This window comes from Calidris pugnax, unplaced genomic scaffold, assembly GCF_001431845.1.
Source record: "Calidris pugnax isolate Ruff unplaced genomic scaffold, ASM143184v1 scaffold70, whole genome shotgun sequence".
Lineage (NCBI taxonomy): Eukaryota > Metazoa > Chordata > Aves > Charadriiformes > Scolopacidae > Calidris > Calidris pugnax.
In genome coordinates, this window is record NW_015090862.1 from 6336390 (window position 1) to 6363192 (window position 26803).

The 26803-nt window shown below is 39.0% G+C and overlaps 1 protein-coding gene across 1 annotated transcript in view; it reads left to right on the forward strand.

The window, feature by feature from the left end:
- The window catches only part of PRTG (protogenin), a 99941-nt gene that overhangs the window by 12965 nt on the left and 60173 nt on the right, over positions 1-26803 (forward strand). The window contains exons 5-6 of the mRNA XM_014944301.1: positions 189-366; positions 524-826. Coding sequence (XP_014799787.1) covers positions 189-366; positions 524-826 — 481 coding nt within the window. The remainder of the gene's footprint in view (positions 1-188; positions 367-523; positions 827-26803) is intronic.

The following is a 26803-nucleotide window of genomic DNA, read 5'->3' on the forward strand; positions in this document are numbered from 1 at the left end:
GGCGCGAGCGGGCGGCGGGGCCTCGCGGCGCGACCGTTAACGGGGTGCTCTGAGGGGACGGGGGGCGCCCCCGCGGCGGGCCCTGAGGGGCGCCGGGCCGGTTCGGTTTCGTTAACGATTTCTTGTAAAATTAGCTTTTTTTTACGACTCGCTCCGCTCCGGCTCCTTTGGCAGGCTCGTAAAATTAGCGAGCGGCGCGGGCGCACCCCGGCAGCCGTGAGGGTCGCACCTGTGTGGCAGCCCTGGGGATGGCTGGGCGGGCGTCGAAGGCTCTGGCCCTCCAGCTCCTGGGCACAGTGCGTTTGGAAACTAGGAGGCAACGCCTGGGCGTTCTGCAGCCTGACGGCTTTACTCCACTTGAAGCCGGTACCACAGTTTCCCCAGAGTTTTCCGAGTTTGGAGGGAGCCTGTAATACAGACAGTTTTACCTCATGCTGCGGGTTCAGCACGATGACTTGCAGCTCCCCCTTGGTAACTTGTACCTCTGTACTTACAGGCAAAATCTTTTTTTTCTCTCTCTTAGGAGTGTGGTGCTTTAGTGAACTGTTTTTTGTGAAAGAGCCTCAGGACGTTACTGTCTCAAGGAAGGATCCAGTGGTTTTAGATTGCCAGGCCCGTGGTGAAGCTCCTATAACTATTACATGGCTGAAAAACGGAGGCAAAGTATCTGAAAACGAACGGATCTACATGTTATCCAATGGTTCGTTGTATATCAGTGAGGTGGAAGGAAAGAAAGGAGAACTGTCTGATGAAGGATTTTACCAGTGCTTAGCTCTGAACAAATATGGGGCCATTCTCAGTCAAAAAAGCCACCTCACGCTAGCAAGTAAGTTCCAGCTCTTGTTTATTAACCTGCTCCTGAGTTTGTGACAGCAATTCCCTGAACAGCGCATAACAACCCACCCTTTTGATTTTGTACCTGGAAAAACAAACTACCAAAGCAAAGAGCGAGTCAGCTCTGTTTCTTTGTTTCTTTTTAAATGTGCAAAGATTATAAGCAAAATTTGTGGTGGCCCCTTTTCAAGTCCCTGATGTGGCAGGAGCAGCATGGCCACCTATGAGACCTCTTGGGCAGCAGTGCCTTGTGTGGGTAGCTCATGTGGGTCCCTGGTCTCCAGAGCAGGTGGTGATGCAGAGCCGTGCTGGCAACCTGCTGCAAAGGTCCTGGGTCTTGTTTCTCAAGTGCTGTTCAGGCAGCCTGAGAAGGGTTATTTGCAAATCTGATAAATTATTATTCTTTGTTCAATCACTTAATGTTGCGTTCCATCTTTGGGCAGGGCAGAATGATGATAGAGATGGCTGTCTTTAGGAGGGGAAAGGTTTTCTGGGGAACCGTGACGCTTAAATTACCAAGCCCTTGCTTTTCTGACATGTGTGTTCAGCCAAGCAGATGCGGATGCTGTCCCTTGTGGAACTGCTTCAGGGTCCTCTGGAACCAGCCGTGAGGGCCTACTATGTGGTTCCACTAGGAAGTGAGAGACATATTTCTAGTGTGACTCCCTACTTTGGGTGAACGGTGAAGGAAATAGCTGTGTGTAAGTGCCTTTAACAGTCTGACCCTGAGTGTGTGTTGCCCTCCGTTTTCCTAGTGTCTCTAAACGTATTGAGTGAGGGATTTGTGTTAGGAACTGAATGCTATACCTTTTTCCATGCCTGTGTGGCACTTTGCCAGTAGGTTGCTTCTACAACACTATCTTTTTTCTTTCCAAAAGTACATGGAGTTATTTCAAAGAAAGCATAACAGAGAATACACAGCTTATGTAGTCTTCTCGTGTTCCCCCTATAATAGGACTTAACTGATGAACTTAATCTAATAGGAAAAGGCTTCCTTTGACCTCTTCAACTCTGTTCTTAGTAGCAAGTTGCACAAAACTGTGGCGCTGATACTTCTATGGAAGCTTGACGCTAATTGTAAATTGCAAGTTTTACTAAATTCAGTCTTGAACTAGTTAATACAACTGGTATGTTAGCTTACATTAAAAAACATCTCAGCATTAACATTTGTTCTGTGTGTTTCTGAACTGATAATAAATACCATCCGTGAGATACCTCAGAAAGGTGTGAAATACCTTGTTCAGTGACCTAGAGCACTGAGCAGTTGCAAACCAGCCTGGAAGCAGGTGGCTTCAAGTAAGTCGTGAGTTTTTCATGTACTGTAAAAGGCTGATCTGTGAACTGTCAATTTCAAAAACCTGGATACTTTTTACTTTGTATCATGGCATCCTACTTGCATACAGGATTAATAGACCAAGAAGTTCTTGGATACTTTTGATAAAATGATGAAAAACAAAGTATTAAATGCACCATTATTAAACAGACTGAAGAAAACCTTTCTTAAGAAGGTAGGAATTTTGTTGTTAACAAATGCTGTTAATAAAGCAGTGGCTGATGGATTCTCTGTGTAGGACTGGAAAATTCAGGGCCATTTTAAATCTGAGACATTGCAGGATGAGCTCTGTGCTCAATATCGGAGAACTTCTGCAATAGTGTGGAGCTTTATAGTGGTACAGCATATTAATACTCTTGTAGCATCTAGTTTTATTCAGAAAGTACTGAACTTTTACAAATGTTTGTTTCTTGCATGCACATGATTTCACCAGAATGATGATTTAATTTAGTTTTGGGTTTTTTTGATTATGAAAAATTTTCACATAAGAAGAGTTGTGAACCAATAGGTTGCATGCTGTGGAGTGAGACTCTTGTTTTGCAGCCCTTTCTTTTTCTCTCTTTTTTTTTTTTTCTTTTTTTCTTTTATTCTCCCCTTCCCTCTAAGACTGTGACAAAAGGTTTGTTTTTCTTCTTTGAATACTTGAAAGTTTCCTATGGCTGTTGGAGAAAACTGGAAAAGATAGTGGATCTATAATGATCACAGTAGGTGTTGTTGACTTAGTGATTAAGTGGTTAACTAGTGGCCAAACATGAAGTTATCCTATGTAGCAGCCTCTTCTTCTTAGTCATATTCCAATCTGACTGGTTTCAGAATGTCATCTTTACTGTAAAGCTGTGAAATAAAGCAGTAATTTGTATTGTTATATTTGAAGCTCATAAAATGTGCAAAATTAGTTTTATATCTCATTTTTACAGTGTTTCTGCTTACTATCACGAGTTGATTGAACTTTGCAGATGTTTTAAGTGAAATTAATTAAAGTCGTGTGGTGGATTTTATAGGTTTATGATTTTGTAGGTTTATAGTTTTATTTTAAGCAGTTTTTGGTTTCTGTGAAGGGAAATTACCTTGTGGTTAGGGTACAGAAGGAACTATACATATTAAACAGGTGGAGAATAGGCATTAAATGGGCATTCTTTCTTTGGAGGAAAAAAGCAAATGCTCTCTTCAGTCTCTGGTAGCAGCAGGGTGCGAGGATGTTCTTTTACTTTGCCTGGTCAGAGCTTTTGCCAGTAAGCTTATCTTTTGCTTCAGAATTGTAATGTTTAGTGTTGCATTTGGAAATCAAAAACTTTAATCTGTCCAAGAGTTTAAGATTTGAACACACAAGGAGATCAGGTCTTGGTTTCTAAAGTTAGGAACTGGAAGCTGAAGGTTGCACTCTTGGCAAGAATTCCATTATTCATGTGCAAATTAAGAATTCACAGGGTTAAAAGGTTAGAAACTGGCCAGGATGAGGTTTACCCTTGTGATAAAGAGCAGATGACCCTCATTCATTGGCCAAAGCTTTCATGTAGCTCCTCTGCAAAGTTAGTGATTGCCATGAATTGTTCTTGAGGAATGCAGAAATTCAAATGTGAGCAGGCCTTTCCTTAAGTGTCACTATGGAGCCTTATCTCCCGAGCACATCAGAGTAGGTCTGCAGGGACAGGGTTCCTCCCCAGAGGCCCCAAGGCTTTGCTTTCCTGTTGTTCATCCATGCACAAAAGAATTTGACTAATTTAGGGCTTTTTTTCATGAGATACCCCTACTTTTTTAAAGGAAACTGTGGGGCAGAGGTATTGCTTAGGTAAAAATAAATATTAGTTTCACTACATGCTTGTAGTTGCTTCCAAAGTAGGCTAATTGATGGGGGGGGGGAGGAGTGGAGGAGGTTCCTGTGTGGTTCTTTGTGAGGCAACATGTGGGGGTAAAATGCTAATAGTGAAGAGTATGACTTACTCAAAATTCAACTTGCTGCTGCCAGTGCTACTAACAGGGGACTCTTTTAATGGTATATAAAAAGAATGTAGACTGTGGAGAAAGTCTAAGCACTTTTGGTACAGCTTTGAATCAGACAAAACTAAACGAGCTGAGTTTGTTGTATTCTTGCATTTTTAAATTATGACTATTTAACCACAGTTAACTAAGATTCTGTCTAAAAATAAAGCTAGGCTTCCAATAAGATAGTATTAAGAAGAAATGGAGAAGGTGGATCGTGTTCTGAAGCTGGTAACGTGGGCTTTGGGCAGTGATTGGACAGGATGCTCATTGTTTATTTCTTTTTCATAAAAAGTGGAAATTGAAGTCTTAAGATGGTTGGATTGGATATATACAGCTGGGTACAAGCATTCCTAGATAACCCTTTCTCCTCTTGTGACTTGGCTGAATTGATTTTAATGTTTGTGAATTACAGGAAACGTTAGGCCGACTCTTCATGTATGGGTTTCTACATTTCACAAGAGTGAAAGGTTACGCAAGCAGAAGGTTTCTGGGAACATGCTCCTGGAGGGAAGCAGTGTGTGCACACTGCGCTGCAGTTTTGAAACGCTGGGCCTTTTACGTGTAGCAGGTTATACTTTGTGGAGGCTTTGCAATTTTGTATATCTGCTGTCACAGTGATAAGACTTCTGGTCCCACTGTCTACCAATAATTGGCAATATTTATGTTTTGATATCCTAATAACATCTTTTGCTCTGCTTTTGAGTATTTGCACTTAAGAGTGGATCCAGCTGAGCCTTATTCTGTACTGTGACAATCATGTTTTCTTAGCAGTTCCAGCTGTTTGTTCCCACTTTTGCATTGTGCCCTTCCTTGTGTGGGCACAGCTGCATATGTGGTTAACTGAAGGGGGAACTGATCTGGGTTAAAATAATAGAATTAAAACAAAAGATGGTGTTTAACCTAAATGAGTTCCCTGATGTGGTTTGTCACAGAGCCACTCACAGTCATTGCACTGGTGTAACTGAGAGGAATGATGCGGAGGTGGGAAGGCTTAGTGAGTACAGAGGAAGGCTACTGAAACTTAGACTGTTGCAAAAATACGTGTTCATCAAACTACTGCCTTCATGGAGCATGTGTGTAGGCAAAAAATTTGCCCTTCTGCTACTCTTTTTTTTTTTTTTAATTAAGTCTAGTATCTTGCCTGAAATTAAGGGATTAATAGCTGTGGTCTAACAATATAGTTTTTTGTTTTGTATGGAATCTGTCATTTGAGGTGTCTTCAAAGTGTATATGGAGCTCAAAGTTATTTTAAACAGTAATGGGGAGAGGAATAAATTCTGAGATGGAAGGATGGGATTGGAAGGCAGAAATGGTTTTTGACTGAGGTGGAAGTGAAATGGCAAATGGCTGTTGTAGACAACGGTCTTGTATTAAAAGAGATAACAAAGTCTTAATGCTGTAGAACTACTGTGGTGACAGACAGTTTGAGGAAGCTCCTGGTTTTGATTTTCACAGTGCTGCCTTAGTCCTAATGCTTTGGTTAGTTGATTTGAATGTCCCGAGAGAAGAATCCATTTCTAAGCTGAGAGTGCACATGGCTGATCCTCGGTGCATTTAAATTCCAGTATTTAAGGCAGGAGGGGGACGTTTAATCTCTCAGTTGGCAATATCAGTTGATAACAGTGAAGAAGAGCAGTAAGATTTTATTGTTACACTGAAGAAAGAAGAAAATTGGGAAATACTTTCCTTCTTAACCGTTTCTCTTGGAGGATTTTCCTCTAGAGCTTCCCCAGACATCTTTTGACCTGAGCTCCTACAAGATCTTCACAGAAGAAGTTGTCAACATCCTTTTAAGACGTAACCACTAGTTACTTTTTTTTTTTCTTCCCTCACACTGGGGTGTTTCCTATTCTTTCAGCAATGACTGGTCTGCACTTTTAAGAGCTCTTCCACAGACTAAGGAATGGGCTTTTATATTGTTGCCAGGACAAAAAAATGTATGAACCTTTACTTGGTGCACATGAGCAGTGATTGTTTCCACTGCCACTTTACTAAAGAAGTGAGCTTTTTATGGGTTTCCTCAACACCTGAGTTTCAAATTTGTGTCAATCATAACGCCAAACTGAGGCATTTCATGCCCTTGCTTTTCTTCCTAGCTAGTAGGGCCAAAGCTGTTGTTTTTACTAGTTTTTATCACCTTAACTTCATAACGTATAAAGTTTTTACCAGCTTCCTTTTTAAAGGAATGCTTAGGCAGTGTACTCTGTAGTTAATAAAACCCTCACCTATGTGAGAAATGTTGAAGGAAAACATGGTACCATGCTAGAAGCTGTTCAGAGCTGTGACTAGAAGCACTCAGTTCTTACCTGGTGCAAGCTCTATCTGTGGTATGTGCACTAAACTATTGAGATTTCTTTTCAACTTGCAAAGCAATGTAGGGCAGCAAAGGATGCTGTTCTGTTCTTGCAGTGTGGTGCTCCCCCCCACTGCTCCTTTTCTTCCCCCTCCCTCTCTCTCTCTGCATTTCTTGGTGTAGGAATTGTTGAAAGGGCATTCAGTAAGGCCCCCTTTTGTCAGCCAGCTCTGATTATCCTAAAGAAAAGGATCTCACTCTGAGCAGTTGTTTGCCTAGAGACTTCTTGTCACGTCTTCACAATTTAACAGCTGTGGCTATTGATGGTGTGCAGAACAATTTAAGACAATGACAAAAGAGAATCTTGGAGGAAGAATTTAAAAGTTACTAAGCGTTTTCCTACAGAAATATGGTTATTTCCATTGTTTGACGAGCTTATGCTCAGTTATTCTGTGTTTTCCTCAGGATTTCATATTTTTCCACGTTATCTCCAAAATTGTGGACATAATCTTTTGTTTAGTTTTGCATTGTTTTTTTTTGTTTCATCAATAGGCCCAGCTGTTAAATTGGGATTGATTACTTCCAGTCTTTATAACTGGTAATCACCACCTAAGTGAAAAAGTAATCAACAATGTCAAGTCTCCACATTTTGTTGAGTAAGTGTGGGTTGTATGGTCAACATTAGTTATTAGGGTCAACCTCTATGTAGCTTTTAAGCAGCAGCATTTTAAGCAGTGTCTACATTTTAAAGTTGATTGTCTCAGCAATTGAGTTAGAGGAGAAAAAAAAAAAATCACCCAAGAATGACAGAATGCACAATCTTTATGTTTTATAGGGTAAAGATTTCAGGGTTACTGAGTCTTTTCTGGGCCACAGTTACGCTAAACAGCTTTTAAAACTCCTGCTGTGGTCCAGGTATTGCCTGGGTTTGGCTGATGGGAAAACTCTGCAAATTTTTCAGCAGTTAAGCTTAAGGAAATTATGTTTGTCTCTAGCCTGAGCATTCATTGGAGCAACTGTGATAGTATTTAGTGAGTACCTTCTCAATTAGCGGATGCTGGAGCAGTAGAACACAATGTAAGAAACAAAATACTGAAAATGAACATGTTATAAAAGACATAGAAATGCTAACAAGCTTTATATCCAAAGCTTTTATCAGAACACAATCATTAATTTGAGGCAAAAGTTGCAATGTATAAAAATACTACTTCATCTCTGGAAGCGTTACTGGGGACTTTACTGGGGAGGGAGAAAGTCAGCAAGGAGTGCAGTTATTTAATCTTCTGTAATTGTGGTTCTTGGGCTTATACCTGTATAAACTAATCTCTTCTGACCAAAACAGTAGGAATCCACATGTACACACTTATTCCCATAAACTACTTGAAAATTATCTTAGGAAATTGTTTGTGCATGTAGGGAAAGTTTTCAGGAAAGAAATGAGTTCTGGAATGTGAAATGAAATAAATGGAAATGCATTGATTACAAAGTTCTAGAAAAACTGAGGACAAGAACTTTTGTTACAGAACTAGAAAACAAGTAGAAACCTTATGAAGTAGGGTTCTCTGCAGTCATGGGCATGGAGGCTTGCGAGGCTCACAGAACACGTGATGCACACTGTCCCAGCTTCTCCTAGAAACCTTATTGTCTAAGACTGTTAATACAGGACAAGAGCATGAGAGCACAAGGGTGCCACCTGTATCCTAGATCTCCGTGGTTAGGGGATTTGTTCAATGAAAATATCTCAGGTGACCTTGAGAAATGAAAGGAAAGTTGAAAAGAAATGCAACTTTAATGCTTTCACCTGGGATATATCTTCCTGACACTAAATCTGGGCATTGGTTTAAACTAGAGTGTACAAGAAACAGTCAGGTCATTCCCTTGTATAACATAAATCAAGGAATTGTTTTCCTAAAAAAAACCAAACCCAGACAAACCTTTCTCCCCCTCCTTCCCCCCCACCCCAATCAAACCCAAAAAGATGCAAAGCCAAAAAACATTGGAAAACTGAAAAATTCAAAGAGCAGGGCTTCTCTTTTACAAAAATGTGCAAAAATTAATTAATAGCAAGCGTGGAAGTCCTGTCTTTGGATACTTCAGTAGACACTAAACTGTTCTCTCAGTGGCCATTTTTAAGGTACATTGCTACAAGAGAAAATACAGCTGAGCCATCTGCTCAGTTAAGTCAGTATAAAAAAAATAATAAATCCAAATCTCAGCTTCCATAAGCAATAATGATCAAGACTTTTCCTTTCAAGAGGTTACAGTTATACTTTGACTTTTACCATTGAAAAAATTGGTAAAATAGAATACTACTGAGCAAATTACATCTCCAGCCTTTGACAAGAACTGTGTTTGAAAGTGGTGCCTGCCATACAGAGTCCTGGTAAAATTCTCCTGGCGAACAAGCAGTAAGATCATTATTGTTTCTGAATTATGACAGAAATCTGTTGTGAAAAGCATGTCCCTAACTGCAGAAAGGGTCTTTGATACCCTTTCCCTTGTATAGAAATCTCAGAAAGAAAACTTCCGACATACTGGCCAATATAGAGGCACTGGTGGTAGGATGGGGTTTGTCTCAAAAGATAGCAATTCACCAGGTCTGTATTCAGATTTGAAACATCTTTGCCATGCCCATGTTTAAGTAGATGTTGGAATGGGCAACACATTCCATTCTGTGCAAGTCTTACAGTTCTGTCTGAAATTGGCAGACTTTCCTGAATCACAGCTTTAGGTGGGATGAATAGAAAGAAAAAAGAGTTTGTCTCAGCTACAGACTACACTTAGTGGTATATTGATAGCAAGGCAGCAAAACTTACGTTGTTCTAATCTTCTAGCCTCAGAACATGCTAAAATTATGACTTTGAATTTAGTAATAGCAACGATTTGCCTTGTCGTAGAAGTATGTGTAATGGAAGTCTGCTCTCTAGCTCTGAGGTGCAATAGTTCCATTTTGAAATGATTTGCCTATGAGAGACAATTTTGAAAGAAATAATTACCTGACTGACCAGGAGCAAGGGGTACATAAAAGTTATTACAAGCATTAAACATGTCATCTGGTGTTCTTTTAATACATAGCTAGGGGGCAGTTAAACTAAGTCTTTACAGCTTGTGATGTATATCTTGTGTATAGTGATGCATGAATGTTGGAAACTGGAGGGGATTCTGTGAACAGAAGCAACTCTGTATCTTCAGATTTGATTTTTAGCATCCCCAGATAATAATCCTGTTCATGTTGATTGATTGCATTGTTCTCATTTCAGTAGATCAGAATTTCTTGTGCAAACCCCTCAGGTCTTAATGGTATTGCAGAAAACTGATAGATTTATAAAAGTAGAAAAAAGGTTGGATTTTTAATTGATCAGTGTAATTTTACCACATGTATACTAACTCATCTTTGTACACCCTGGTAGATACACAACTCACTTTTAAAATCTTACATCAAATCAAAGATCTTTCTGAAACTTCCAGTCAAGAGAGTTTTGATTTTATTTTATTTTTTTGCTCGCCTTTGAGCCATTTCAGATTGAAGACAAACCAAGATAGAATTAGAAAAATTACTTAGTCTTCTATATCTCCTCAACCTTTGCAGCATGAGTTTTTCATGAGAAGTAGCAATGGTCAGCCTTCTCTTCTCCCACTAAAATTATAAAAGTCATCTGTCAGTTTGTTTACAAAGTGGGATCATCAGTTCTTTTAAGCTGTATTGAGAGACACTCACTTCCTGTACACCTTAAAATTTAGAGGAAAAAGTGTAAAATAGAAAAGCTTATTTATTTGCTGATCTGTTCTAATATTCAAAATTCTCATTATTTATGTACTCCGCCGTGTTTCCGCTTGTTTCTCTTTCTCATGTCAGGTGCGGGCTGGGTTTGATGCATGTGGATTTTTATTTTCCCTTTTTCTCTTTATAAATTGTCATTTACGCTGTATCATTGTTTTGGATTTGCTAAATTGCTTCTGGTGGTCCCCTGTTTCTTATTCCTGTCTGGTGACTGGAAGAAGGCACGGTTTTCCACTGGAGCTTATTTTCACAGCTGTGGCAAAGGAGGGAAGTGTCATAAGATACTTTAAGGTCAGGTTTGACCCCAAATTTAGATGAGGTAAAAATGATTTGACAGAAGTGTAATATCTTGTCTCAAGTGGTCTGGCTGTCACTTCAAAATCAGGTAATAATTATGATTAAGAAAAAGCTGTTTTGATAGCCATTACAATGTACAGCTCAATGTTACACAGTATTGTTTTTTGGTTTACAACTTGATACAACTGGAAGTTATCAAGTAAGCCATTATCTTTTCAAAGAAACTTTAAAATTAATCTTAAGGACTTTAAAACATGCAGAAGAGTTTTAAGTATTTTTTTATGCTTGTACAATCTTCAATATATTAATAATTTTTTAGGTAACTCATCAGCAAATTAACTAGTGTAAATTACTAAATTACCATTTCACTGTCCACATCAAGATCTCTAGTAAACCTCTAATAACTGTAACATGTGCCTCAGGCGGAGCTGTGCATTATGTATGTTCTTTGTAACGAGAATTCATTGACTTTATGAAGCCATGACAGACATTTATCATTTTGTTCATTAAACTTGTCTGTGACATCCGGCAAATTGATGTTAACTGGAAATATTCTCTGGGAGTTTTGGCACGACTCTGTCATTTTGCCTGAGGAGAGAGAAACTTTGTACATAGCATGTCCCAAATTACAAGGGTGAAACTTCCTTCCCCCCACCCCCTCCCCAGAGCATAAGTGAGCATATGACCTGCTCTTTTTTCATCTTGCTTTTAATGCTTATTTATGCAAACAACCCTGTGGCCCACAGTTTGCAAGCAGATTTATCATTGATCTTCAATAGAGGTTGAAAGTAGATACTGCTTTTATTTGTTCAGCCAGTCTGTGCCAGGAAAGCAGCTCAGTTCTATCACACAACCAAACTATTGTAAAAATGATCATAATACAAATCCACAATGCTCTGTGCACAGTGGCTCACGGAACCAATACGTGTGAGTTGGTATTAAGATGCATTAGACTATGCTTTCAAAATTGGTTTTTCGTTTATTTAAGAAGTGGAGACTTTTTTTTTCCCTTCTTTTTTTTCCTTTTCCTTTAAGAGTGTAAACTTTATTTCTAGCAATATTTTTTTTTTTCCTAGTGTTTGGAATTCCTGGATATAGTAAATACTAGAAGAAATAAGCATTCATACAGTGTACAAGAAATTAACTATGGAATTCTTGGTAGCATTGATGGGAGTTTTGTGACATTCCCAGCACAGGGCATTTAGTACATGTTTTTAATGGTCATCATCTTTACCTGATGTTGTTTATTGCTGATTCATATAAAATATATGGTAAATGACCAAATACTTTGTTGAAAGCCTTTATAATATACATTGTAGAACAGTGCTTCATTAATTTTAAAATTACTGTGTTTAGAATGGTGAACAGTATCTCATTCGTTCTGCTCTTGAGCACCCAATGTGGAGGGGAAAAAAAAAAAGGCACTTATAACACCTGCCTGTGTTTGATTCGTGTGGATAGCTATGTCTAATAATGGCAGAGGTTGTTAATAGGATATCTGCCCACCTGCTAGTATTCCTATTGTGCTACCTGAATCCAACTGTATCAGGGACCTTTCAAACAGGAAAGAATGTACTAACAAGTTGTGGCATAACTGACTAAAATGTTTATTAATGGGTCAAAGATAGTGTTCAGATTGTAAAAACATTCCAAAAATTGAATATCCAGAAATCCATTGCATAAAATTTTTGTCTTTTGAGAGAAAGAGTAGAGCAGTTGGCTCTTTAAAATATATTGTGTCTCACTACATAATAGTTCACTGGATTAAATGAATTTATTGATTTCTGCTTCTTTACTGACACACATTTATGAGCAGTTTCTTTGGCACCATAGCCACATGTCAAAGGTCATAACTTTCCTTCACTGTGGAAGAATAAAAGCTTTCAGATGGTGAATCCCTGAAATCCACGGTGCTTTTTTCTCCCCTCTCCCAATATAATTACTGGTTTTGCATAACTTTATTTAAGATAAATAAACAGTAATAATAAAAAATATGCACAGTAGAAAACCTTCTATACTTATCTATCATAAAATAACTGCAGGAAACTATGTCGCTGCACAAAGGGTGACATATCTAATTTGTAATAGGTATCATTATGAGGTACCTGGTGGTATATTAGGTTCTTTTACGGTCAGAGATTTTACTGAAAATGGCCAATTTTTAGAATATAATAAACAGTTCTCATGAAGAAATTTATTACACTTCAGTTTAGAAACAGTATTTCTTTCCTCTTAGAGCTGTGTCAAAGGCATATTACACTTTGTGCACCAGAGGTGATACTGCAAGTAAAACCTAAAGAGAGAACGAAGGACATAAAAGTCTGTGCTTTGTGTTTAGATGGCCATTTATAATGTTGACATTTTCTTTAATGCCTTTCTTTAGTAGTAGCCTGTGGGATTTTTGGTGTGTTCTAGATATGAAAGTTCACTGATGACATAAACATGAAGCTATTAAAAAAGAAACTGCAATGGAATATAAAGTTAATCAATTCACTAGTTTGCAAAAAGAGAACAATAAGTCATGCGTTAAACATAAAGTGGCTGACACTACTTCTGAAATTTTGGAAATGTGGAATAGGATGCAGTTAATGCCATATCCTTTGTGCAGTCTGTGGTGCTCATCCGATAGATAACTATGTAGATTAAAAAAAAAAAGAAAAAAAGGAATTTTTTCTGCCGAGGTATCAAACTTCTGCGGTTAGCTGTGATGATTCGAACTGGCTTTCTGTGCTATCTGACAAGTGCTAGAGGTCCTGGAGGTAAGCAGGTAAGAGTAGTTGGGATTTGGGACTATCTGGGAATAATTTCTCCTTGGCTTTTTAGCAGCTACTAACAGGTAGATTAATTCCGACCATCTCAAGAAATAGCAGTGTGGAGGTAACTTCACTCAGGTGTTACTTTGATTTAAAATCATCAAAATGTGTTACATAAGGTGAAATATGTTTGAATTGTTAGCAGGACCTGGCTGTAGTCCTCCTAGCAGGACTTTCTGAAGAAATAGCAGAGCCTGGAGTTGTATCAATGGGAAAAAAATCCCCCAATTTTCTGAGAAGATTAAAAAGTCTTCCCGTCACCCACCCCAAGAAAGAGAATTGGCTGCCAAACCTTATTTGTACGTAGTAGGGATGAAGGCTGTTGATGCTTTTAATTGACTCTTGCAAAACATACCAGTGGTAGACTTTTCTTCTGCTTTGTTGTTTTGTGCAAATGATGATCTTATTCTAAGTGGGCTGGTGGAACTCTGCTGTTAAATTTACCAAATATTTATATTGCAGAACTGTTGCTAAGTTTCTGACATGTTACCCTTTTGGATAGAAATCTGTGTCATGTCAGTATCCATCTCTTTGCTTTTAATTTTTATTATTTTTTAATACAGTATACTTCTGCAGGACTGTTTATCCTGTTCCCTAGAACAAATCTAAGATGCAACTGCTTTTTCTGTATTTTTGTTTTTCATTAGGATAGCATGAGAATTCTACTTAGGTTCAGAGATGTGGGATTTGTTGGGAAGTGGTCTCTGTATCTGGAGGTAGATTGTGCTGTTGCTAAGAATTTATTTGCAAATTTGGTTGTCCTGTAAGTCTTGAGGAAAGATCTCAAACTTTTTTTTGGCACATGTTCAGCACAGACTTACTAGGCCCTACTAGCTAGAGACACAGAATATGCTGTTTGTGCATCTTGCATGTGCTTGTGAACGCTGAGCTGGGCTTACCCTCTAAGAAGTCCTAGGCAGCTGTGGACTTGCCTTTTTTTCCTGTTCTGAATTAATGAGGAGCTGAAGTGTGATCTCACATGGCTTGTAGAAACCAGCTGGAATCGAAAGCTGGGGTGAGTGAAAACAATGGTCTAATTACCTAGAGAGGAAGTTTGGGAGAGGAAGTGGGCGAGGTGGAGGTGTGAGTGGTCTCATGTGTCTAGAGGTCAGGAAGGGGAAGAGAAATGCATTGGTGGGAAGCGGCTAGTATTAAGGAAAAGCTTTCGGAGTGAGGCCTGGGGTTGTCTTGGTTTGGAGATTCCTGTGGGCACAATTTGGGAATAGGAGAGGACGGAGGTGCTGGCAAAGAGTGGCTCAAGAGAGCATGCCCATTGGAGCAGCTGATCTTTCAGGACATGGAATGGGGACCCGGGAGTCTTGGACTTCCCTTGGGAACTTCAGAAAGACAAAGAATAACCTCCCACTCTGAAGAGCTTTGGCAGCTTTTAAGTTGCATCACTGCTTCAACCAGAAGCTTCTGTAATATGTGACATAAGTCCGCTTGTCCTTGCTTTTCATGGGAAGTCTGTGATTACATGTTTCTTACGGTCTCAGTGTTTGATATGAGGTTCTGAGATTTGATCAGTTTGAGCTGCAACAAGTTGGGAGAGCTGTGGTTGCAACATATGAAGCGCTGTGAAGGACTGGTGTCTTGTCTTGGACACCTACATTTAGTGAATATTTTGGGCCACCATCTAACTGTTTGTCCATACCCAAAAGTAAATTTAAAATAATAATAGAGCGTTATCTCAAGGTGTTGTGAGAGTAGATACATTAACATTTGTGAAGAACTGTAATGCAGAGCCCTGCAGAAAAGACCAGAGGGAAGTTAATAACTCCGTCTTTAGGGCAGTGCTTAATAGAGTGTAATAAATAAGGAATGAGGCCACACACTGAACAGAGAAGAGAAAACAAAATATTGAATAGATGCTCATTATGTGAGCACCATTCATTTGGTGCTGTGAATAGTGGGGGAAGTGTGATTGTGCAGTTGAATTGTTTCCTAAAGCATGTATACAAACAGAGCAAATCAGTTACATAAGCAGCTTCGTTTCTTCAGTTGCCTAATTTCTGAGCATTTGGGTTTGGAGATTTTCACCTTGTTTGTGTATACAGACATGTAAGAGGCAGAAATGCTGAATGCTGTGCTAGTGGGAAAGTTTAGGGGTTAGCTTCATTTATCTAATGATGTATGTAATGCATCAAAAAGTGAAGTAAATATGCTTGAAACTATTTAAGGCAGGGAGAGTGTCAGGGAAAAAAAGACTTGTAGCAGGGGGCATTGGGACAACTTCTGAGACAAGTTAAAGTAAGTTTATCAGAACTTTTTGATTCAACCAAAACATGCGCTGGTGTCTAAGCATGTATTTAGTAATACCTTTAATTTGGTAAGAATAATCTTCAGATTACTGACCAGTGAAGGTACTGTACAGGTCTGCAGCAACATTTATAAACCTGTTGGTAGTATTATTTATCAGAGTGTAATCTGATTTAGAAAAGCATTTTAGTACAGTTCTAACAAAGCCCACATTTTATTTCTCCTTTTGACTATAGTTTAAACCTGTGTTTGGACAGGGCTTAGGTGAGTGCTCACCTGTACACTCTCTGGTGTTTGTCACTGTGCGATTTATTCTCTCTGTGAAACCGAGTGAGAGGAAATTGGGTTTATTGCTGGTGTACCCGAGAAGACCTTTTTTGTGGTGCATGGTATTAGGTAGGTGTCACGGAGACCACGGGCTCCAGTGCTGTGGAGGAGTTAGCATCAGTGGATTTCACCTCCTCCTTCACCTGGTCTCTTTTCTCAAGTATTTACTCCAGCATATAGCCTAGAGTACCACCTACTTGTTAGGCTACAGGTCTTACCTTGGACCACAGGGCAGGTTTCTGGAAATACAGCCCAGCAGTAAGAGAAAAGTGCTGATACTCTTTTTCTTTTTCCTGACACATTTACGTAAAGAATCTGAAGGCAGCGAAGTATTCAACACCTCACACCTTCAGTGCAAGGTACGCAACTGGATTCTTTTGGGGATCTGGCCCTTTGTGAGCTGGGACCTTTTTCTGAGGATGTTTTTCACAGGAATGTTCAGAAGCTGGAACTATGAGGAAATGTAAAGCATTATTCGTACTTATTTTAATTGTTCCTTTCCTCACTATTTAGTTGCTGCCATGTTTGCCATTGTCTTGCGTTTACCTAAATAATGGTTGCCTGGCCTTTCACGAACTTGTGAAGAGGAAAGATGGTGACCACCTGAAACAATAATATCTGCGGCAGAATAGCCTGAGAACTTTAAATAACCAAAGGGGACCGTTTCCTAGGCAGCTAAGTGACCTTTGGATCCCAGAAGCAGGCTATTCATAGAGGCAAAGCCTTTGTCCTGCTTTGACCAGTGGTCAGTGAACTCTGGCAGGCCCCTCGGCTCACCATCTTGGCCCTAGACTAGCAGCTGGTGATTGATTCATTTAACTGTCCAGATTCACATTCTTCTGTCAAGGACTTGTCAAGGAAGAAAAAGGTTCTATGGAGGGCTATTCATTTTACTAAAAGGAATGGGATGCATTATATGATTGAGTGGATTACTTTTGGGTCAGAAGAGTTCCTGCATTGCTCCGTTTTAATTCGGCCTTCAATCAAAGGGAGATTTAGTTTATCAGCGCAGTGTGGTGCTCGTGAAGAGGGACAGATCGTTTCAATTCCATCAGTGCAATAGGGCTAGTTTGTTTTGTGGGCTTTTTTGTTGTTTTCTCCTCCCCTTTCTATGACTCACACCCTCACAACATTTTTTTTGCCAACAAATCCATAGATTTTTGTGATTAGTTGATATGGCAGATGGCTAAAAATATTAATTTCTATTAATCTCACTTGTAGTTTTAATGTGTATGATATATTAATATTAATGGCCCTACTACCTTTCATACATGGTCTTAAGCAATCCAGAAAAGCCTCTCCAGAAAAGAGTAAGTAAAAGATTAGTGTGTTACCTCTGTTTTAGATGTGGAGAAAAGTGAGAAAAGAATAAATTCTACAGAATCAAACTAATAAATTACTGTCCTACAGATGACATGGGCAGCTCTAAAGCTGAGGGTTTTTTCTGTCCAGTCCCCATTTTCACCACAGAAGTTTGTTGTACAAACCCGGCATTTTCCAAATGTGCAAGAGTGCTATCTGTCCATTTGTCTGAAGGTTTAGGATCCCTTTTATTAAAAGAGGAGGAAGGTGTTTCCATGCTTTATGAAACCTGAATTGTATTTTCAGTTTTGTAATTAAAGTGTCAAAAACCTAGCTTTGAATTGCACTAGAGAAATGTGTTTCCTTTTCGTTGTGTTGCCAGGCTCCTCTGTCCATCCTCCCGTCAGCTGGGCTGTTTCCCTTAGCATTAGGACTTTTTTGGTGAACCTCTTCATGAAGTTCTGAGAAAAGAACATCATTGCGTAGCTCCTTCCGCTGGAAATAACAGGCATTAAAGAACAGATCCCGCCAGTTAACCTTCTGCCTCTGTTTCAATGAACATGATGAGCTGCAGCAGATGAAATATGACCCTCAAGTTTCTTTATCCCACTCTCATAAGCTATGTATTGTTTTGATTTGGCTTGTTGAATGCATTATGAGGGATTTCTGATTGGCATCAGGCCAAGATGTTACGCTTCTGCTGATGGAAGTGCGAGTGCATAATTTAGAAGGAAATACAGTGAGGCTTGGTCTGTTCTATTCTTTTCTCTCCCTCTTTTTGAGGGAAAAGGGAGAATTTTGTATTTGTTGAGATAAATGAGTGGCCTAACTATCTTAAGAGCACAAGAGAGGAAGAAGTCTGAGATAATCTAACCTTGCTTAGCTCTTCTCTGTTATACACCTCTACATGTGCGTCAGAAATCTGGGATAAGTACACCACCTGTTGAACAGACCTCCTTCTTTCATGGAAGCCAGTGGTATTCTTTTTGTGTCTGCAGTTGCATTTCCCAGGGCTCAGTCCCCTTTCTCAGAGCTTGCTTGTTTCAGGCTGGAGCATGATGTCTGAGATAAGGGTACTGGCCTTTCTGTGCCCCAGGTAACACTTCCCTCAGCACCTTCCTGGTGGTTTTGATTCATTGCCTTGAGTGGGAGATAAATAATGAGCTTTTGAAAATCATGGGAAAGGAAAATTGTGTATTAGAGGATATAAGTAATCTAATAACCAGGGGTATTACCTACTTAGTAAAACATGGTTTTTTGCTTGCACTAAGAGTGGGCAAACTGGAAATCCAACTATTGCCTCCCACCCAAGCAGTCAACAGTCATAGCAAGGTGGCTTCCTCTAAAGACAATTTTTTTTTTGTTTCTTCTGTTTGCCTTTGATATGAGGGCTTTTATGATGAAATCAGAATAAATTTCCAGACACTTCAGTGAGTGAGAGAAATATACTTGGGGAAAACATAGGGATTTCTATGACATTGAAGACAATATGATTTTTTTCTGGAAGCCACTTCTGATTTGTTTTAGTGAAAATCGCAAGAGTTGTAAACTCTTCCTCCTCCCCTACCTCCAGAAATTTTCAGATAAACATCTGATTAGAAGATTTAAATAACTTCAGTAAGTAAGCAGTACTTGTGACTTAGTCTTTTTTCTGCGGAGTTTGTTTCTGTTTTTCTCCCTGGGCTCATTCAGAATTTTGCTACTAGTTAATACGCTGTGTAGAAAGACTGCTGTTGGGGAGAGGTCTTTGGGCTGTGTAATGCAGTAGGGGGGCATTTGGTGACAGGGAAATGAGCTGCAGGCGTTTGGCCCTTGAGAGTGGAGGCATCTCTTCTTTCCTCTCCCCATGGGAATGCCACAATGTTGACATTTGGAAAGGGGGCCGAAGGGCTTGAATTCCCAGTGCCTCTCTGCAGTGTTTTGCAGTGAAATTGTGTCTTTCATCCTAAGATGCTGATTCTGAAACACTGTGAGCAATAGATGGAGAGTGCTCGTATCTCTCAGGAATAGCATTTCTGACAGTCTGAAGACTTACAGCACTACCGTATCAGCTTACGCTCGTTCATATGGGGATGGTGTCAGTTTGCCACTGTATGAAATGAAACCTCTTCCTCCACCTCCCCCCAGATGTGAGGGAAGGCGCAGTGGTGGGCGGCGCGGCACAGGAATGTGTGGGGCCCCGCTCCTGTCCTGGGATGCGCTATGTGGTGCTTCCTCTGATTGATGAGCTGGGCAGGGTGAGGTGAAGAGCGGGTATTGCATTCTACTTAGGGTCTTGTTTTATTTTAGCCAGGAATAGCATTTATTTATTTTTAAAGGTACATGGCTGATAAATAGAGGTCTTACCCTTCAGCTGGCATCTGCAGTGAAATTCATTGATTGGAATGGGGCAGCTTTAGCACTTACAGTGCTGAAGGCTCTTGTTGCACTGAGTGATTATTAAATTGTCTTTGTTCTTTTTGGGGTTGTACTTCGAGGAACCTTAGAATCATAGCAGTCAATCTTTACTTTTCTATTTCTGTTTTTCTTGGTTTTTTGGGTTTTTTTGTTTGTTTAGATTTTTTTTTAATGCCAAATTAGGATAGTTGTGAAGTGATATGTCTTTTGTTGCACAATTCTGCTTGTGTCGATCCTTCTCTTCATGTCATAAAGTGTAAAACTGTGCTGTATGTTCCCTGTGCAACAGTTGGGCTATTAAGCAGAACTAATTCTTCAGAGAATGGCAACAACTCTAAAGAAAGGCATCTGTAGGATTAAGCATAGATACTAGCAGGCAATCACTTGGCAAACTGCTGAAGGAAAGCAGTCCTTGCAAGGGAGAAAGTGGTGTGTTCTTTTTCCTGAATGCATACAGCCACACAAGTAGAACAGCTTTGAAGCTGGTTAATGTGCCTCACTGTGTGCCTTTTCTGTATCATTTCCTACATCTCTTGCAGAGCAGAGGGGAATTCCTTGATAAGTGCATTAGCATTTATTGTGCGTTTCTGTGGCCACACACTGTTGCCTGAGTGGTAGATAGACTGAGAAGCGAAAACCCCAACTGGGATGCCTTCAAAAGTGAAAAGATCAAATCTCTCATGCTTGTTTACATGGTTCAGTAGGGTATGGCAGTTACACTGCCAATAAGCTGTTGAATATATAGAAGCATGTACTTCTAAGCCTCAATCTTTTATTTCTTTTAAAACAGTGCTAGTGATAACTCTGAGGTGATACGTACACTTGGTTTCATTGGGAAGGGTGGTAGTGGTATATTTTTTGCCACTTATTAAATGATTGAGGTCTAGTAAGGCAGTATGTGTGGTTATGTGAATTTCTTACACATTGCTGCAAGAGGTAGGAAGTGCTGCTGTTGCAACTTCATTAGCTGCTTTGACCAAGGTAAACCAGAAAGATTTAGGTGCGTTATCCTGTACTTTCTTCCTATAGAGATTGGGAATTTTGATGCATACCCCTGCATTGCATTCTCCTGATTCAACCTCTCAGTATTGCTCTAAGAGCATCTGATGGGCTGGAGAACAAACAGTAAAATAAGGCACCCATGAGTTGGTAGTATGTTAGTTAGGATCCTCCTGTTATTTTCTCTAGCATGTTGGTGCTGACTAGGATCCCATTTATTGTCACAGTTCCGTTAATATGTCATGAATAACAAGCTGTGTGTCTGTTACAGTGGTCTGAAAAAATGAAGAGGAAACTGTACAGACTAATCACCCTGTCCAGTTGTACTTTACTGTTCCCACATACATATTTCTGCATTTAAAGAACTTTCTGAAGGGTGATTGAGGCTCCTTCTGAGGAGCCAGTTTTCTTTAACTGTTTTGATGGTTTTTTGTAACATACAACAGACATGCTAATTACTAACTCTTTCTGTTGCTCAGGTTAATACTTCCCAAAGATGCTGCTGTGAATATATGCTGCCTATTTAGCAAAAGGAAAGAGCATCTTTCGTAAAATACAGTATATCCTGAGGTGAAATGATTGCTTTTATCCTTGAAAAAATGGATCAGTATCATAGAGACTGCTGGTGTGTTATGATGCTTACTACAATAATTTTGAAGTTGTAGTTTTACCCAAGAAAGAAAGCTTAGCCAACCATTGTTTAAATGTTGAGAATTGTTGTATCCTATGCCCAGAAAACAAACATTTACAGGGCTTTAAAGCTTCTGAGGCAATATTTAAATGGCAGTGGTAGGGCTTTCTTCTGCCTTCAGGGATGTCTGTGTGTGTAGAAAGGAGTTGCATTTCCAAAACTGCCTCGCCAAAGGGAAGCTGTTCCAGAACTACGAGAAACATTTATTATTTTTTTTTCTGCTGATTTTCCTCTGGAGCCACCAAAGATGATACTATGTCTTTGAGACCCTGTCTCCACACCTTGTACTTCTAAGAAGCTCTTGCAAGAGGGAAACAAAGTTTTGTTCTGTTTTTAATGAAAACAAAAACAAACTTGGGAAAGTCAGGACATACAAGGAAAAGACTGTTCTCAGTTTTTTCCTGGGGGGTGGATTTTTTTCCTTGTCAAGTTTCTTTTCCTTTCCTGTCAACTGTCTTCAACATGCATGCATTTGGGTCCTCTTCTCTTGACTTTCTGCACTGAGATATATCAGAAACTTGGTCACAATAGCTTCCATTCTGTATGAGGAGAAGACAATATACTTTCCTGCTTTCTGACGATACTGTAAGAAAGAAGAAATAAGAAGATACTGTAGGAAAGAAAGAATAAATTAATACATTTTCCTTAAAAGCTAGCACAAAATAGTCTCCTTGACTTCCAAGTTTTCAGGAAGAGAAAATACTGCATATGAAACCTCAGAGCAGTCTTAACTTTGGGAAGCTGGTGGTGAAAACTGTCTCTATGTGTGTGTCCAGAAACACTTCTACAGAATTTAGTCCCAGCCCAAACTGTGGAGAGCTTAGTGATCTTCAGTGGACATATTCAGACTTGGTTATTCCTGTACAGCGATTTTTAAAGTGATCATTTGTCAGCCGCTGAATTAGGAGCTTTAAAGAAAGGAGCAAGGGGACCTGAAAGTGTTAGAGGAAACAAATGAGATTGCAGCTGACATCTCCAAGGGAACTTTTGTTCAAGGGTGCTCAGGCTGTTGACCTCTTTGCTTCTCCATTTCATTGCCTTTATAGCATTCTTCAGTACCCGAAAAGTAGTGGCTTTTTTGTGACTGGGCAAACGCTACCTTTTTTTTTTCCTTTCTTTTTTTTTTTTTTTCTGGTGGGGAGGCAATCATGGACATTGCTGTGCAAAGATTTTAATGCTCAAAGGAGCAGTTTTGCATTTTATTTTAAAAGTGTGATTTTATATATGAAGCTAATGATTTATTTCCTCTCCTCCCTTCTTATCAGAGATTGGAGAGTAATTCCTAGTGATCTGCATCTTGGTCTGGAAATCACTGTCTAAAAATTACACTTCTAGATATTTGTCAGCAGGTTAGCAAAAATATGAGGCAGGAAGGGAAGAATTAAAACATACTGTTGTGTCTTCCTTTTTCCATTGCTTTCTCTGTTGCACCTCCTTCTCTTTGTTTAGTTTTAATGGCGTAACTAAGTATATGGTAGGTTAGAAGTAAATATTTGTGCAATAAGGTGACCATAAGTTTCAGCAGAGCAGACTCTCTCCCATATGTAACTGACTGGCAGTTTGTTGGAGGCAAAACTGCAGCAAGCTCTGCAAAGGAGCTCACTATCTAGCTTAGCAGGCAGAGCCCTGGAGAAGATTTGTAAGAGGTAATGAATTGAGAATAGCAGAAAGAGCAGATGGCTCAAATCCTCACTCATTACCTCATCCGGGGTCTCCTTGGTATTTATTAGTGAAAGCTTTCTGTAAGTACCCCTATGTGCAGAGCAATTTCTGGTCCCTCCAAAACTCAAAATGTGATTTCTGAGAGGGTCTCACAGACTAATGCCTCAGAAAGATTTGCTCCTTGGCTACAACCTGCCAGTACTATTCTGTGAACTGAAACTGTGAGGAGCTGTGAGGAGCACATGGTGTGAAGAATCAGTGTTGTCTATTAGGAATGTCAAATTTCATGGCCAAACCTGGCTCATTCTGTATGCTTAAATGTCCCACTGTAGAAATCTTATTAGTTTTTTGTAATATTTGGACCTTTTTCCTTTTTTGTTTTTTATTGTTTAGGTTTGTGTTTTCAGTAGAAGTATTGGCATATTTCGCATTTATTTATTGAAGAAAAAAAATATTTGTAAATATTAGTAAAAAAACCCAGAACAATTCCCTTGCCTTCCAGTCTTTTTTCTTCCATCCTTCTGATCCCAACAAAGCAATATATATCAGTTCTGGAGAAATACACACAACATCTAGAGAATTGAGGGAGGCACAGTATTTTCCTTAATAAAGCATCTCTTATCTTTCTAAGGTAAGGCCCTGACTCAAAGCCTATTGAAATCAAGGGTAAGACTCCTACTGGTCAACAGGTGTCAACAGCTTAGAAAAAATGAAGAAATATGTGTCAGCAATCTTAAACGACTGCCTTTCAAACTTTCTGCATTTGTGTACATAAAGTGCATGGGTGCCAATAAGATATGCCAGTGGCTCCCAAAACGTCATCCCATTTTGATAAAATATATTCTTTGATGTAGGGAAAATAAATGATAGGGAGGGAAGAAGAACCCAAGTTGTAGTGCTCGGCTAGTGGCTCCTAAAAATGCAGCTCTGTAATTTCCCACTCTGCAGGGGTTTCCAAAGCGTCAGAATAGTAATGATCACTGTGGAATATAATTGTATTCAGAACAAGCTGTAATTCCAATCCACCTTCGTTAAAATGCCTGCTAGGAGATTCTAAATGGCAAATATTAAGAAAAATCTTTGTGATAGACAGATTAATTGGTGTCCCATATCAATTATTTATAGTGTCAGATCAATGCAGCAGTTTCAGTCTCATTTAACCTCCCTATTATTTAATTGTAATGCTTTAAGGTAATTGCCTGAGACTGGACTCCTTTTTCAATACAATCCTGAGCTGTCACCTTCAAAACTCGCTGCTATGCTGTTCATACTATCACAATCTAAGAATTTCTTAATATTGCTGAAGTCATAGTGGAACATTCCTTTATTGTTTTGTTTTCATTTTAGGAAGAGAAAATTGGTATATTAGGTTTATCCTGGAAATGCATTTAACTCAAGAAATATCTGTGAAAATACACAGTGTAATCTGTTTCACAAATAGCATGGTGATAGGCTAAATGCTTGCTGATATTTCCAGTATACACAGTAGGCTGTGGGGTTTTGTTCTGTATGTTCCTGAACATTGTAGAGAGAATTTATTAAAAAAGGGACCACTATTTGCACTATTTATTTCTTTTAAGGAAGTTTCCCTGCCACTTGGACTGATTACAGAGGCATTTTTCAAAATTATTCATGAGGAAAACCTGCTTTTTCTGAGTTATTGGCTGTGTAGAATTAGAGCTAAATGCACAGTTATATTTTTCTGTAGAATTTTCATCCTGCCAGCGCAGTAGTTCTGCAGATCCATGAGCTTTTTGTCTTGTGAAAATACTCTCTGCTAGCTATGGAGCTGCACGTTCAGATGTTTCTGGAGAAAGGTGTTAACAAAGAATCTGGAAAGTACTGAAATATTTCTGTATATAGAAACACTAACTTAGGTGCCAAGCCTTGCTTTGTAGCAATGTTAGTAGTAAAACCTGTGTACCTGTCTAGAAGGGCTTTTAAACTCCTCACAGTATACTGTGGTTTGAGGAGTCCTTTTATTTATGTAATGCTACTATTTGCTTGATACCATCTCTCTTTTTTTTTCTTCCTTAAAATACTTGTTCTCTGTTAAGTAATATCTGAATTAGGTACCTTTTTTTTTTTTCATTTTTGATGTTCAACTGCTAGCTTTTCTAGGAAACTTCCATCATTTTTCATATTGTGAAATCAAATGACATACTCAGTAATGGCAAACTAGCATGTATCTGTCATGTAATCTTAGGTCTGATTCCTGTCTTCTTTCTAAGAATGACTTTTACTAACCAGCTTGATAGAAGAAAGGATAGGCAGAAATTAAAGCAAAAATATGCAGCTGGAAATCAAAACAGGAAGGTTAAATGAATACCCTTAAACAGGGTTGACCACACTTCCAGGCAATTCAAGCGAATACTGATTTTAAAGTCATGTCTAACAGTTTAGTGTTAGTACCTCATTAAAATCTAGGGATTAATAGCAGCAATCTCCTTGTTGCACGTTAAAAGGATTTAGTTTTATTTGGGGTTAGGGGGTACAAGGTGCCATTCTAGTAAAGCTATACCCAAGGTATCAGTGAGGTGAAATGGGATGGCTTAAAGACTGTGGTTTCTCTAACTGTCCCAAGTTATGCTATATATTTATATATGTATACCTATATGGATTTTGAAATTTTAATGAACCTGTTCAATAATCCTTTAGAATGTATGTTATCTTTGGAAGTTAAATTGTCTGGAAAAGCATGTTTGAAATGTTAAGAAAGGCAGTTGGAGTTATAGGTCCATACTGCTTTTCTGGGACTGGAGTGTGGTTGGGCTCAGGTTAGTTCAAGGACTTTAAAATCTGTGGATACTGATGTTGGAGATTCAACCTGTAAACAAGATTTTCTTGTGTATTAGATGAGGAAAATGGGCAATATTCTGCTCTTCTCTCCTGCAAGGGTGTGCAGCCTATGCAGTGTGTCTGAGGAGTTGGAAAAGGATTGGTCATTATTCTCCCTTTTGTACTACAGGTATTTCTAAGCATGTAAGTGAGAACAACCATCTTGAAAGCCCTAATTTAAGAATTAATGAATTTGAGGAAAGGAGATTAATACAGAGAAAAAAATTTTAAAATTCTAGTGTAAAAAATTAAGCACTTTATCCAGAAGTGTCATTGTGAGTTCTTAATATCTTGGTAGTGCTGTCAGCAGCCTGTATTATTTGATGATTTTATTTATTTGCTTATTTTTGAGATGCTTCTGATTTATTTTTTTTGGAAAAAAACACCAAGAGACTAATATGTTCCAACTAAGTTTAAGTATCATGCTTTTGGCACAGTATACATCTTTAGTTATTAATTAAAAATAAGTATATTAAAGTTTTAAGTAATAGTTGTACAAATCTGTGCAATTTCAGAATACCTCTTTAAAATGCAAGGATATAGAAAAAGTGTATTTTAGTTAAGCTTATTTTTCCAACCACTCTGGCAGAAATTGAAAGTAACAGCTGGCTTTAGGGAAAAAGCCACACTTCCAATTTATCCTAAGAGTTAAATCTCTGGTAATTTACCAGAATGCCATTACCAGTATGTTGTTTGAATTACAATCTTTTCCTCTTTACTCTTTTATAACAGTCACAATAAACTGACACTTTTCCTTTATGCCTGAAAGGGCCAAATGTGTTTTGGATGATATCACTTCCTCTTACAGACGGAACTCAGTTCTGTCTCAAACTCAGTTGTGTGCCTTAAATAATAGCCATTAAGAGGAGGAAAATATCTGTGCAGACAATGAGTGAGGCTGAAGGAAGAGAAAGTCTTTGCAGATGCTTCCATTTATGAGCTAAACTACTAGAGGTCCATAGTTCAGAAGCAAATTTTTCTGGTGCCTGGAGTG